Here is a 14,644-nt window from a genome sequence, read left to right as displayed (position 1 = left end):
AAATCATTTTCCTAAGTGACTCTCATTTGCATTCAGAATCACCATGGGACTAGGGAATGCTGAAAGACACAGACAAAAAAAGAGATTCTCCGAAAGAAACAGCCAAGCTTTGAGAATAACCCACTTTTTGAACCCAGACAAAGGTTTTTTGAAACTTGCACAGAGACCTCATTCAGCCACCAGTTTTCTGTGAGTTGGAATAAACTTACTCTTACCCCTCAGAACCGGCAGCCTTTGGAGAGGACGGAAACGCACACAAAGACAGCCCATATGCCACACCACAAACATTACCCTAGTCTAAGAAAGAGGCCAAGTCCATGGAGATTTGTCACTGGGAGCCAATTTTAACTCAATTACTGACTGCATTTTCGAGCTGCTCTCCTACATTACCTGTTAGCACAGCCACCTTCCTGCTGGGATGTGCAGGGCGAGGTGGCACCAGTGTTCCACCAGCTGCTGCAGCAGGGACACATTCCCCTACGTGCTCCTGCTCTACCCCATGGTTCCTGTGAACACTCGGCCCAGGGTACTCCTCTGTGGATCCTTGTAACCCCTCAGCAGGAAGAGGATCCAAAATCCATCACTCCCTGGTTACTTTCCCTCCTTTCTCATGGGGATCAGCAAGATGTCATCTATGTGGTGTCACTTGCTTCAGATCTCGTAAAAGATTAACCTGCTGTTTCCAAGGGCTGGTACTTAAAGAGTGGAGGAACCAGTCACAGGACTAAAAAATATTCACTCCTTTTTCAGGGCTAAGATACAGAGGACCCCTTCTCCCAACACCCAACATCCAGCTCCTCTCCAAACACATCCCCGAGAGAAGGCCGGACCTGGAGCTCACCTGGTCCTTCTCAGGCTTGTCCGAGATGTCGTTGAGGCTGGTGGAAGTCAGGTTCCGGTGAGCCATGGCTGGGCTGCCTGTAACAACAATGTCACCAGTTAAAGCACCTGCTTGGAGCCAGTCAGAACACAGAGGCTCAGGCTACAGCAACACCTCACCTTGGGAGGCTGATGTGGGGAATTCCAGACCCTGACAAATTGCTTTCTGTCACTTGATGTGGCACAGGAGGGATTTAAGATGCTAATGCTTTGTCACCTCTGACCCATAGCAGTCCAGTGACGCCCAGGACAGCCAAAGAGTCCAAGGACTTTTCCATAATTCCTGTCTGTGGACACAGCACCACACTGCTGGCTAGGTCACCCAGGACCCACCACAAACCCATCCCTCCACAGGGCTGGGACCTTCCAGGGTGCAAAGCCCTGGCCCCAGCTCTCCTACATGGCTGGCATCTGCCCTCCTCAGCATCCCAGACACTGAACACAGTGCAGGTAGAGAGGGAGGGTGGCACCTCATGGTCCTTTGAGACAGCCCCTAATGAATGCCTCCCTCGCTCTAAGTAAGTTCATTAACTAAGCTCATGAACCTTAAACATCTCACTGATTAAAACAACGTGTGTGCCACACTGACAGGCCAAGAGTCACCAATTCCTGCCACCAGATTCTCCCGAGAGGTGAAGAAACTCTCCAGAGACATAACAGAATAATTAAATTTATGACAACCCAAAACACAAACAAACAATAGTAAACAAAGACTCCTGAGATGGATACAGGATCAGAAATCACGGTGGTCAATATGAACTGTTCTAAATTATCCTGAAATGTTCCTATTCCTTCTCATCGAGTTTGCAGGAACCTTAAACACAGTACCAGGAGCTTTTATCCCAGAGTTTCTGACCATGAACACCATTGGAGAGAGAGGAAATATTAAGGAAAAAAAAATGGCGAAGAGGTATCTCCCAACTGAGGCTGTGTTTTGAGATGATATTTATTTGATATTATTGAAAGGAATGTCCAAGTTCTCCGTGTTCATCAGCTCACAGCACAAACAAGCTCAATAATAAATTGGCATCAGGAGCAAAAACCCAAAGGAGTGGGAATAAAAAGCTCTGGACTTCCCAGAGCTGGGCTTTCTTTACAACATATGTGGGGATAGATTCAAAGTAGCTGTACCTGCTGTGTGTTACTGCCACATCCAGCAACATCAGCACAGCCAAAGCCAAGCACAATTAGACAAATCATATATTCCCAAAAGGAGATCCCTAGCTTCAACTCTTCCTGCTGTTATTTAAGACCCCACTTAGTTGCTATTTTTTCCAGAATGCATCACTTGTTTGCTTTGTTTATTAGATTCCAAGCTAGCTGTTCCCTGGGATATAATGACCTTTCTCCCAAGAGGAGGAGGCTTGTGCCTTTCTCTCCTCTTGCCACCAGCCTTTTTCTCCTAGGGGGCTTAACACAGCCACACAAACTCAGAGCAGCTCCAAACAAACCTTCTCCTAATGGACTCCACGTAGCCACACAAAGTCACCATAGCTCCAAAAAAACATGTGGAGTACAAAGTTTCGGCTGCTGAGACCCATCTGGAGGACTTCTGGCACACGACTCTCACCCTTATGGTGTTTGCTAACAATGGATAATTTCCTGATCCAGGCCCAATTCCCATTCCTGTCTCTCTGGCAAAGGTGACATGAGCCTGTCCATGGCCATGCTCAGCCAAGGACTCGTGAGGGAAATACAGCAGGCAATCCAAACCCCTCTGTGCTCTTATCTTGTCCTATGAATCAGCTCCATAGTAATCTGTCAAGGGGGATTGACAGATGACTGGAATTCAGATTTCAGTCACTTGCTGTGGCCACCAAAGAACACCTCTGTGCCACCAGTGCCATAAGCTGTGCCTTCCCGGGAGGAGTGGTGTGCTCCTCTGGGATCAGCAAGGCTCCTGCGGGTCATGTCTGACACAGGGACTCAGACACGAGCAGTGCCAGAGACCTGTCTGGCTCACCCCAGAGAGATCAAGCTGGCAGACTATTTCTGATTATAATTTATATGAAAATTAAAATATTTAAGCCCCTTTAATAGACAAAGGATACTTCAAGAGACAAAAAAAACCAAGTTCCAGCAGCCAGCTTAGATTCCCCTTGGGAGTATAGCCTGACCTAACTGCTTCATCCCACATGAAGGAAAAAAGGAAAACAGAATGAAACAGAGCAATGGAAGGGATAGTGGGGATAATATGAACAGCCAGAGCAGCACCACTCCCCATGGAACACATCCACGCTCTTCCCATTGTTAATGCAGCAGCAAGCATTAGGAGCCCGGCTGGTGGGATTTCCCTCTTCTGTTCCTCTCCTGGCCCACAGTCTGCCCGCCCTGAGCCCTGCCCGGCACTTACTGAGCCATCCCACGCTGGGGCTGCGCTGCACTCCCAGTTCATCATCCAAGGTGCGCGTGGCCAGGCAGGGCACGGAGCTCTCGAGCGGGCTGCGTGCTTGTGCCAGGCAAGCAGGAGACAGGAGCAGCAGCAAAGAGCAGGAAGAGAGCAAAGGGGAAAAGTTAAAAGAAAAGAAAAGAAAATTATGCCAGAAAGAAAGGCTCAAGCAGTGGTACAGGGAAGCCAGGCAGAAGAGAAGGTTTGAGCTACACAGTGTGGTCACCAAAGCCCACTCATTTAGATCCTGACATGTCCTCCACAGCTCCACTTCGCAGGGTTCACTTGGCAGGGCTGGACACAGCTTTCCATCCCTGGTGTCTGAAATTCAGGCATCTTTGAGGGAGATCTCAAGGAAGTGAGTGAGCAGCTGCAGTGCTGGTGGCACTGAACATTTTCAGGCTGCAGCACCATCAGTAACAACAGGTTTTTGAAAATAAAGATCAGGTCATGTCCCAGGAGCCAACTCTGGCAATCCTGACCCCATCCGTACATACACAGGCACACCAATCCAGACTTGGAAATACTCACCTTAGTCTGCAATGCTTCCAGTGATACCAACACATACACTGATAGGGGTTTTTCACGCATTCCTTGGACACCACCTCATTTCTGACTTCAACTGCTCTCCTCTGTGCTGGTATTGTTCAGCTGATGCCACTGTTCAGCTATAAAGGCACCGAGGTCACAGTTCATGTGAAAAACACTGAACTGCTTAATGCTGAACCACAGGAGCCATGGCTGCCCCATCCCTGGAAGTGTCCAAGGGACAGGGCTTGGAGTTACCTGGGCTAGTGGAAGGTATCCCTTCCAGGGGCAGGAGGCTGCAACAAGATGGTCTTTCAGCTGCCTTCCAAACAGAATAAAACCTTTCTCCCCCCGCAGCCAGGTGCCCTCCTGTCTGTGCCTCAGCTGACACCTTGCAATAGGCTGCTATTCCCACCCAACTGTTTCTAAACCATGCTGCCAGCACAGTGTGAACAAACAGTGCTCAGGAGGTGTTTAGGCAGCACCCACGCAGTGATGAGACTGTGCCATTATTTATGGTGGTTAAACACACACACTTAAACACATCACAGTTTTCTACAGGCTCTGCCAGCTTGGATTTAGCAGCATTTGATAGTTTCTCACTTGTCAAAGGCTCCCACAGGTGTTAAATTATACAAAATGCTGGCTCTGAAAAGTTCTGAAAGAAAAATCTCAGGAAGGATAGCAAATGTCATCACAGAAGGGTGGTAAATATTGATCAGTCCTCAGGCACCTGCAGAAGGGATGGGGACCATGATCTCATGTTATTCTGTGGCAAACCCCAAGGTGAGCCAGCTGGAGAGCTGCTAGCCCAGGTGATACATACTACTCCAGGGGCGCAGGACAAGGGCTGTTCCAGGAAGGGATACAAAGAACTCTTCAAACGTCACTCAACAAAACCAGACACACACAAAAACCTGTAAAAAACCCATCAAAAACCCCTGCAGGTGTCCCACCAACATGTAACATGGAAATATCCTTGCTGAACACTTCATACGCTCAACCTTCTACCAATGGAAGGAAGAAAAAGGGCTGTGTCTTCGCAAGGTGACGTGGAGGGATTGCTTAGTCCAGCTTTGTACGTCCAGAATTTTGCCAATCATCTTTTTCCTGGCAAACAGCAAAGGAGTGTGGTAATTTATCCTCCTCCACCCATGGCATACAAGGAACTACTCTCTTTTGCCCAATTCCTTTCCCAGAGCAAAGGGATTCCTGACAAAACATCCTGCCACAGCAGGACCCACATCAACATCTATGATGCAGTGATGAAGAACAGGTGTCAGAGTAAAGCTTGGCCATGTCTCTGTCCATCTGATCTCTATCTTACCTTCAAACAGAGCAATGACATGAAAGATGGGGGCTGAGGGTTACTTGTTCCCAGGGACCACAGTCACCCCAATCCCTAGGGAGGGTTGGGAAAGAATAGAGATGCTCCAGGATCAGTTATGGCAGGGAGATGGGCAGTACATCATTCTTTCTTAGGTTCCTGAACTGCTAGAGTCATCTGGGATAACTGCATAGGGCTCATTCATCTGAGAAGTCAAAAATAACATTGTGGAGGCCCTAAGGCTTCAGTTATTTAAGTGCTCTAAACCAAGTGAGATAGAGGCACCTCAAGATTTTTTTGAGCCACAGCCCAGGGTGTATTTCCAAATTTCAGATCTAACAAACAGATCCCACCCCTGGAAGTGTTCTAGGCAGGTTGACCGGCTTGCAGAAGGTGTCCCTGCTGAGCCAGTCAAGCAGGAAGTGGCTACACCAGCCTATAAAGATGTTGTGCAGAGGGCAGGCAGATGCTCAGACCTGGTGGCAGCATCAATATTGGATGGAAGTTTCACTGACACTGAAATGAAAACAAACACCTCCCCAGAAAGAAACTCTAGGAAATTTTAGGAGTGCCTGGAGCTGGTGGCACAGTCATTATAGTGATTAGCTATGCTAAGAGACAGTTGCACTCCCATTGGCCTCATAAAATTTTTATCTGTCTAAAGGACACACGAGACTCATTGAACCCAAAGTATAACCTGATCAAATACATTCTGTAGTTACTTTTGCATTAAAGTATAAATAATAAATAAAAGTAACGACTATTCATGAGGTATTTCCCCGTATGTCAGTCTCACCCTCCTAAAGTCTCAATGCATTTGTACTGTCACAGAACAGAATGTGTTATACATCCTCAGAGCACATAATTATGCCAGGTGGGAGAACAGAGACAGAATAACATAAAAGGAGTGGCTGATGGCCACACCAGGAAAGAATTCCTGGAGAATCAGTCCAACTAAGCAGGACCTGCACAGCCCATTCAAACAAGAAATGAATGAAATTGAAATCACTTAAAATCTAAGTAAAGAAGGCCATTAGCCATGAAAAATGAGCAGAGGCTGAGTGAGAATGTGAGGAGTGGCCTTTGTCAGCATCATTCTTCCTGAGCTAAGCTCTGCCTACGTGCAGGAAAAGGGGTTTGCAGCTGAGAACTGAGGGCATCCCCTATAAGAGGAGACTGAAACAACCGAGCACCATTAGCTGAAGACGTGTCTGTCTGGTGTTCAGCCTCCCACACACCACAGCCACAGGGCCAAGATTTCACTCCTCACAGCAAACCCAGCCATCAAAGGTCCAGAAAGGGCTGGAGTCACAGAGGTGGTAACAGAAAGCAGATGCCTTCCATCCAAACTGTGGGGAGCACACCATGGCATGGCATCCAGAAGACCAGGCTGGCTGGGGCTTGTAGCAATGTGGTCTAGCAGAAGGAGTCCCTGCCCATGGCTCCTCCAGCTATAGGACTCATCTGACCATGCTGAGCCCCTTCCCTAAAGCTGTAATTTCCTCACAGTGCTCTCCCCAGAGTCCAGCCCCTCTCAGCTCCACTGGACTCCTGCATGGACATTCACCAAGAACGCTCCCTTGGCTCACATTACTGCACCTTGTGTTACTCGCTCAATCGCCACCTTATCAAGGCACTCGGACACAACAAGAGGCATCATCCAGAGCAAGAAACAGACCCCACATGCATACATACTCCTGCTGCAAAATCAAAGGATGATCCAAGGCAGGAAATATTAACAAAGTGTGAGAATAGGTTAAGAAGGAATGTTATGGTGAGTTTTAGAAGCCAAATACAGCAAGCTAAGAGGCCTTTAGTAGAGCAAGAAGAAAAGAATTTCTTCACCTGCTTTTATTTCTGGGTATTTTTAAATGGCAATTTTCAGCCCAATTTCCAGACTGCCACAGGAGACAGTTGAGAGAACTCCAAGGCATGACAAGAGGGCTTAAAACTCCTTTCTTTTATTACCATGAGCAAGAACATCCCAAATCTCCACCCAGGGGCAAGCACTGAGTCAGTGCTCAGGCCTCTGTAGCTGTCTGCATACACACACACACACACGTACATTTAGGGACACAATTACCAACATGGCACTACCTATTACACCATTTTTAGAGAGAAGAGACATATTCACTACACACACCACAAAACTATTTTAAGATGAATAAAGCAAGATGGAAATCAGCTTTACCCCACTGGACAATGATTGTATAGCAATAAAATGCAAGCTAAATGTTACTGCCAGGTCATTTTTGATTCACAGTGCCACCAATACTGTCTGTTACAAACATGGAATGCACACGGAAGCTCCGTCTCTGCCCAAATGTTTCCGGTGATCAGCCTTTTAAGTTCAGGCCCCACCCAAGTTTTTTGCGAATCTCTTTTTCCTATTGTTGCTCCTAAACCATCTCCTGGACGCCAGTTGCAAAAGCACCCCCCTGCCTTCCTGCCTGCTCCTCGAGTCCCTGCCAGTCCAGTGAAGATGTGGTTAGAGCGCCGTGTCACGGCCGAAGCAGCCCGCAGAGCCCCCGCTGATGAGCCATCAGCACGGTCTCGCTGCTCCCACGAGGGTTAGGAAAGCGGAGTCAGGGCCACACGGTTAGTTCTGGGTGGGTGGGTTGCTGTGACAGAGAAGGCTATAGCCAGGTAGCCTCTGCATTACCATTATCGGGGTTGGAAAACATCCTACTTGCACTGGAGACGGTCTTTCCAATGTCAGCCAGCGAGCGCAGGTTGGATTTCTTGGTCTGGTGCCGGTGCTTCCTGAGCAGTGTGTAGGTGACCTTGTCCTTCAGTTCGGATTTCAACAGCCCCGTCTCGATCTGATTGTCAACGATCATCTCTGTGGCAGGCACAGATAGGGGGAGGGAGGGGAGAGCAAAATTAACCACAGAGCTCAAAACTGCTTCCAGGGGGGCAGAGAGAGAGGGGTTGGAGGCATTTTCACCCTGCCTTTTTGAAGGCTTTCTTACCATCTCAAAGCCAGGTTTTATTTGTATGAAAATCTCTTTTAGACATTCCTCTTGCAACAGAACATAAGCATTTCCATCCAGCATGAGCCACTAGCACACACCTATTGCACTGAGATTCCCTTCTGCTATTTCCTACCATCGAGCCTATTTCAAAGATGATGGTAAGATGGTTTTTAGCTCAGAAATGGAATCCCCTCTGAGCCTGGACTTTAATGAAGATGCTATAACTCTATTGCAAGTTCCATGATGCTCCCAAAAAGCACACAAAAAAACTTTTATCAGATTCAACAAGGCCTGAGTTCACCTTGCAGGCCCCCAGTAAAACCTAATCTAAAGACAGGAAGGAGTCCTGGAGATGAGCCACTAATTAAATCATTCACTTGCAGGACTGAAGTGACGGCAACTACAAATGGCAGAACTTGCTCCAATTACCACAGGATGTATTATATGGCTTTACTTTTTATGGAGTCACCAGGAGAAAAGGTGTCCTCAATGCCTGCTCACTTCCCATCAATTCCCTCCTTTCTCCTCCCTTATCCCAGAGAAAAAAGGCAAAAAGGTGGCCAGACTTATGAAGAATGTCCCTGTGCAGTAAATCTCAAATGAAGTTGTCCCCTTGATGACTTGAGTTCATGTGCTGTCCCCTGAAGGCAAGTGGCAGCTCATATTTGTCTGCTGGTAACTTTTATTTGTGCTAATAATAAAAGTTATGGCAAGGGGGAGGCAGGACACGCATCACATTTGCTAACTCAGTGAGTCAGAAAGTCATCCTCTACGTGCTGCCCAAGAATTAATGCCTCTTCAAATCCCTAACGAAGAGCCTACATCTCCCTCTCAAATTAAGACAAGGCGGGTATACGCACGTAGGTACCCTTACACAACATGTTTGGCAAAAGGCTGACCTTTGTTGAGTGTTATTTTAATACAAGCTTTTCTTGCTCATGGTTTTGGTTAGTGATTTTTGGAGTATTTCCTTCAGAACCTTGATTCAAGTTTATCCTTCTCTATGTGGCACTTCCGTTCTCTGTTGCTGATAAAAAAAACCAACAGTTTTTTTCTTTGCAGTTTTCTTTTCCTGTGTGTCACTACCAGACACCAGTCAAGTGATCATGATTAAATCATCCTGGAAATCCAGTCCTGGATATCCCTACCTGTCTGATTAAGGCTCTGGACCAGCAAAAACACCCCGCTCAGGACAGTGTCACAGTGCCACAGCTACAGCAGCCATCGACATGTAATTTAATCTCCTAGGAATTAGATTTAATTTGGGTGTTGAAGAAAGAGATTGAAGGTGACATCTCGAAGGGACTTCAAGGAAAATTTAATGTTTGAGGGTTTAAGGTTTCAGACCATGAACATCAGCTTCTGAAGCAGCTTCACCTTCAGCAGAAAACTTGAGAGGTTCTTGGGCGTTTTATTTTGGTAAAACTTTGCAAAGCTGTGCATTTGGATATACAGACGCAAAAGCAGAAGAAGATAAATGTCACCAAAAGCACTTGCAAAAGTAAGTTCAAAACTCTGTATTTAACAGCAGAAGCAGCTGTAATTCCACATCTTACGATCCAGTGTATGGGAGCATTCCAAGCCAGGATAATTTTGACCTAACTTCCTGAGATGATCATTCAAAGCACTGAGTTTTGGCAGCAGAAGTATTTAATTTTGCTCTTTTAGATCTCTTCCTGTAATGGCTCTTAAACTCAGCCCTCCACTGAATGGCTCACTTGGAAAATTTATTTTCTCTAAGTTCTCACACGCCATGGGCAACCTGATCTGGCTCTCCGCACGTCACCAAGTGTCACCCCAGGCCACAGCTAATTTGACTGTACAAAAGCTGACTTCCCATTCTGCAGAGCAGAGCACCAGCTGGTGCTGGGGATGCTTTCCCCTCTCCCTTGCTGGGGGTGGGGGCGTATCCCATCCTAAACACAGCCTCACCTGCCTTCAGTGGGCAGCTTAACACCTCATGGAAGAGCAGTTCCTGGCCTGAGTTGTTCTGCATTAAAGGCACCTCATGGGTATCTCTGCCCCCAGAGACATGGCCCTTTCACATGTCACCTTTTCCAGACGTAGTGAACATAATGAGTGAGTAGTGAACATAAACTAAATTAATGTCTTTTACCCTTCTTCCTGCACTGAGAAGGACTCTTTTCATCTGTTATCCTTTTCCAGGTACTTTCTACTTTTCCCCTCTTATTCCTTGTTTTTGGGGGTTTTTTCCCTCTTTTATTGGAAAAGCAGTGCTTTTTTTTTAAAATCATCTATAAACCATACCAGGGTTAACAAAAATTTCTGAGGAAGCGGTGAGGGAAAGAGTCAAGACAGGTGTACTTACCCACCACCTGTGGCAGGGAAGAGGCCTCCATATCCAGCATGATGGAGCCCTTCTCTATGCACGTCCTCAGCTCGAACAGGCTGTGCAGAGACAAGGTGGCCACGTGCGGTTTGCTCCATCGCTCCCCACCTTGTTCTACCTTCTCCTCAAACTTGATCCACCTACAACAGGGCACAGCAATGAGATGGGGTTAAGGCTGTTGCCTCCGTGCATGGAAATAAATCCGCAGTTCTGGAAATAGGGCAACTTGTCCTTCACTGTCTTGACACTTCTTGTTTAATGGTTGGACTCTATCATCTTAGAGGGCTGTTCTAAACTACAAGATTCTGTGATTTAAATTCAGGCAATAAAATATGGAATCAGCCACTGCCAAGATGCAGGCAGCATGGAATACTGCTGTCCCATGCCCAGGCTGACAAAGCGAGGAAGAGAGGAGTACATCCCAGCCAATTTGAAGATGGTATTAGAAAACATATGAGCCACCAAAGGAGAAGGCACAAATTAAGGAGCTCATTCTTTCCCTCCAGCCGCTGTTTAATGATTTAACCAAGCAGGTCTGAAAAAATCCAGAAAACTTATCTCTAATGGAAGGTGAGGGCAAAGAGTAAGTCCTGGTTGTGCAAAACACTCTTTACACCCCTAAAACTACATCCCAGCAGCAGGGAAGCAGGAGGCTCCATGTCCCAGGGGTGCAGCCCCCCCCCCATTTCCCCTGCAGCCTTGACCCTGCCCTTGGCTCTGCTGCGCCCAGCCCGGAGCATGCAGGGATGGGCAGCTGGGATGGAGCACGTGGCTCCTACACAGGCTGGGGGATTTCATCTGGGCCACACCTTCTTCCTTACCACAGCACCCAGCAACAGCTTTGGTATAAACTGGGGGTGCAGGAAAAGGTGGTTCAATATGCCCAAATGGCAAAGCAGAAATGCTTTTTAATGGCCTCTTGAGACACCGTTTTAATATATGTGAAAATGAAAATTCAAGTCACTAATATAAAGGGATTATTAAGATAAAAACCCACACACATAGGGTAAGGGAGCTCATAAATTTGTTCAAAAGAATATTATTAACAGAAAGTGAAATTATCTTTAATCCTGAAAAATTTATTACTTGAGGATTAATCAATTATGCTTCACAACTGCAATAATCTCTTTTTGAGACTTTGTTTTTTTAAAACTAATTTTTAACTCAACTGATTTTCATCTCCAATTAATAAGGTCCTTTTAGTTCACAAAAACTAAGTGTTTCCTAGGACGCCTGAGGGACCTGGGTGGACGGAAATCTGTGTGCTTCAGGGGCTTTGTGTGATGTGGGACTGAGTTACACTTACCCTGTAACAGCAGAAAGGCTGCAAATTACCAGTGTTTGTCCTTCTAGGGAAAGTGATTACTCACATCTACCAATATTTACTTTTTGTTTACTTTTCTCACTACAGTCCACAATCCCAATGAAATAAAACAAATATTAACTTGCAAACCTGGGTGAACAAATGCCTGCTCAATTCATGCCATCAGGGAGTGGTATGGGCTGGGAGGGACCTCAAAGCTCACAGAGTTCCAAACTGCTGCCATGGGCAGGGGCACCTTCCACCAACCAGGCTGCACTAACATGGGAATGCCTGCATTCCAGAGGTGGTCATAGGATACTGAGTGAAGGGGAAAAAGGAAAAGACCTGCAGCAGCTGGAGGCCCCCAGCCTGTTGTGAGCCTCAGTGAAGTATCTTTTTCCAAAACAGTGTGAGGACTGCGCTCTGTAAGGCGGGGAGATGGCAGGAAGGTGATGGGATTACAGAGAAAAGGAATGACAGTGTTGTACTGTGGGATGGTGGATACAGGCTTTTTAAACTTCTGTTATAATCTTTTTTGTATTATAAGCTGTGCCAGGAATTACATTTTTATCCTTCACTCTTTTACACTTGATAATATCAACACAGCTTTCACGAGGCTGTTGGGAGTGAGGTGCAGCAGACAGAAGGAATGTGTAGACGTCAGAACAGAGCAGGAGGGAGATGAGGAAGGTAATTTGATTGTTTGTTCTCTCAAATACAAGTGCAGCCTTTAGCCCTGCACCAGTGTGCAGGCAGTGTTGCTCTCCCCAGCTGGGAGCTGTGCAGTTCTACACTGGGGCCTGGGTAAGCATCAACCCCACAAGGTCTCTTTTGTCCTCTCCTCTCTCCTCCATCCGCACAGCCCTGCACTTTTTCCTGTGTTCAGGACCTGCTCACGCAGCTTCACAGTTGTTCTGCAGCAGCAGATGTAAAACAACCCCAAAGCAGCTGGCAGATACTGTGCCCACTGAAGCACAGGGCCAGCCAGCTGTGGATGCACTGGGAGACACTCAGGAGCTCTCAGGAGCTATGGTGCAAGATTAAGTAATTTCAGGAATGTACTGAAAAGTCCTGAACAATCAGACACTTTGTAAGATCACTGTCCACAAAGGCAGGAGGTTGGGCCAATTTAGAAATTAAACAACACCTCAACAGGGTGCTTCATTACATTCTGTGTCATTTATACAAAGAATCATGGATCCATTCAGGTTGGCAAAGTCCTCTAAGGTCATCCAATCCAAACATTAATCCAGCAAAGCCAAGGTCACCACCATACCATGTGCCTAAGCATCACATCTACACATTTGTTAAATCCCACGAGAGTTAAGGACTCTACCACCACCCTGGACAGACAACCCTATAGGTAAAGAAATTTTTCCTAATATTCAACCTAAAACTCCCCTGGCACAACTTGAGGCTGTTTCCTCTCATCCTGTGGTTTGCTAATTGGGAGAAGAGCCCCGGAGAGAACCCCACACACAGCTCAGTGCAGCACTCCTACCAAAGACGTGTAAAAACACCTAAATCACAAAGTGCTGAATTCATGGTATGAAGAAAGAAGAGCAATAAAGGGAGAAAAGGATGAGCAACAAGTCAGAAGTTAGAGAGTAAAAGGTGAAAAGTCACTAAGTAAGTTCCCCAAGTGATTGAGAAGCAAAAATAAGGCAAGACAAAGAGGTAAAGGGGTAGGTGGTAGAGTAGCTCATTAAATCATGGGTAAAGAACGATAAGGTGACCAAACAGGGGCTAACTTTGAACACAGACAGTGCCCTTAAGAGGGGGAGATGGGGAAAGAGCTTAGCCCAGCCACCGTAAAGGAAAAGGAAAACCCCCAGGCTCAGTGAGGACAATTGGGAATAGGTCAGTGGTGTTCAGATATAAACTACATGTAACTTGTAGCAGCCACACCCCCAAAACATCCCAGCTGTTTTGGTATGGCTTTTTGATGAAAGTAACAGCAACATTAAAGAACCCAACCAAGGAACTAAAAGCAAGCAATCCCATCCACCATTTAACATGCACCTTGAATAATTTCTTCACAAGAAAATACCTTTAAACTTTTTTTCCTATTTAAAATGAACTCCAACAGTAACTCACTAGGACAGAGACAGCTAAAATTTCCCAGCCTGTGGTGTGGGGTGGGACCAGGCTAAAAAGCTACTTTGGGGCAATAGTACCGAAGTGGTTTTGATTCAGTCAGCAACTTCTGGCAATTCTGGCTGAGACATGTCCCCCTCTGCAAAGCACTATTGAGCCCATACTTTTCTCTCCACAGACAAATTATTGCAATCAATCTGGCACTGTATTGTTTTCCTAGTTCTTCTTTTGGAATATTTAAACAAAACCTAAAATTCTCTCATTTATCAAAGAATGGTAATTTGAACTACACAGGCTCCTTTCTTTGGTTTCTCCATGTGGTCCTGCTGCACGGATATTACCCAACGGAACGCTAAAATAGGAATCTCTCCCGAGAGTGCTGCTGGCTGCTATTCCCTTTCAGGGTAAAGGAAAACCAACCCACCTTGCAGTCTCCTTCCACTCCATCTCCTGTCCATCGACAGCCAGAAGTTCGTCCAGCTCGGTGAAGAGCTGCGGGGGCGCGGGGCTGTCATCTTCCTCTCCGAGGATGAAGCGGATGCGCTCAGCGGCAGGGGAGACTGCAGAGGTGAAAATACTGCGGTTAACGGCCTGCGAGATGACCAGGGATGTGCGGCTCCTCTCCTTGCCCTGTTTCCCAAGGCCATTCAGCTGTTTCTCCAGGCTGTCTTTGCCATCTGACATCCTCGTCGCTGCGGACGCAGGGGCGTGAGCGAGGGTGCCTCTATCTCCCTCTCTCCCCTTCCTTGCCTCTCACTGAACTTCTTACAAGTTCAAGCTGGGAGTAAAGTTCAGG

General features: G+C 46.7%; 1 protein-coding gene across 3 annotated transcripts in view; it reads right to left on the bottom strand.

Moving 5' to 3' along the window:
* The window catches only part of SLC4A4 (solute carrier family 4 member 4), a 116,821-nt gene that overhangs the window by 38,677 nt on the left and 63,500 nt on the right, over nt 1-14,644 (bottom strand). For 2 of the 3 annotated variants that reach the window (XM_063415259.1, XM_063415257.1), the window contains 4 exons: nt 14,273-14,408; nt 10,428-10,588; nt 7,786-7,965; nt 842-918 (listed from right to left, as the gene is read on the bottom strand). In XM_063415259.1, coding sequence (XP_063271329.1) covers nt 842-918; nt 7,786-7,965; nt 10,428-10,588; nt 14,273-14,295 — 441 coding nt within the window. In that variant the 5' untranslated portion in view covers nt 14,296-14,408. The remainder of the gene's footprint in view (nt 1-841; nt 919-7,785; nt 7,966-10,427; nt 10,589-14,272; nt 14,409-14,644) is intronic. The other variant, XM_063415258.1, reaches the window with a different exon arrangement.

The sequence above is a fragment of the Prinia subflava genome, chromosome 18 (genome assembly GCF_021018805.1).
Source record: "Prinia subflava isolate CZ2003 ecotype Zambia chromosome 18, Cam_Psub_1.2, whole genome shotgun sequence".
Classification (NCBI taxonomy): domain Eukaryota; kingdom Metazoa; phylum Chordata; class Aves; order Passeriformes; family Cisticolidae; genus Prinia; species Prinia subflava.
Note: the sequence above shows the minus strand (reverse complement) of the source record. Positions and strands in the feature narration are given on the sequence as shown.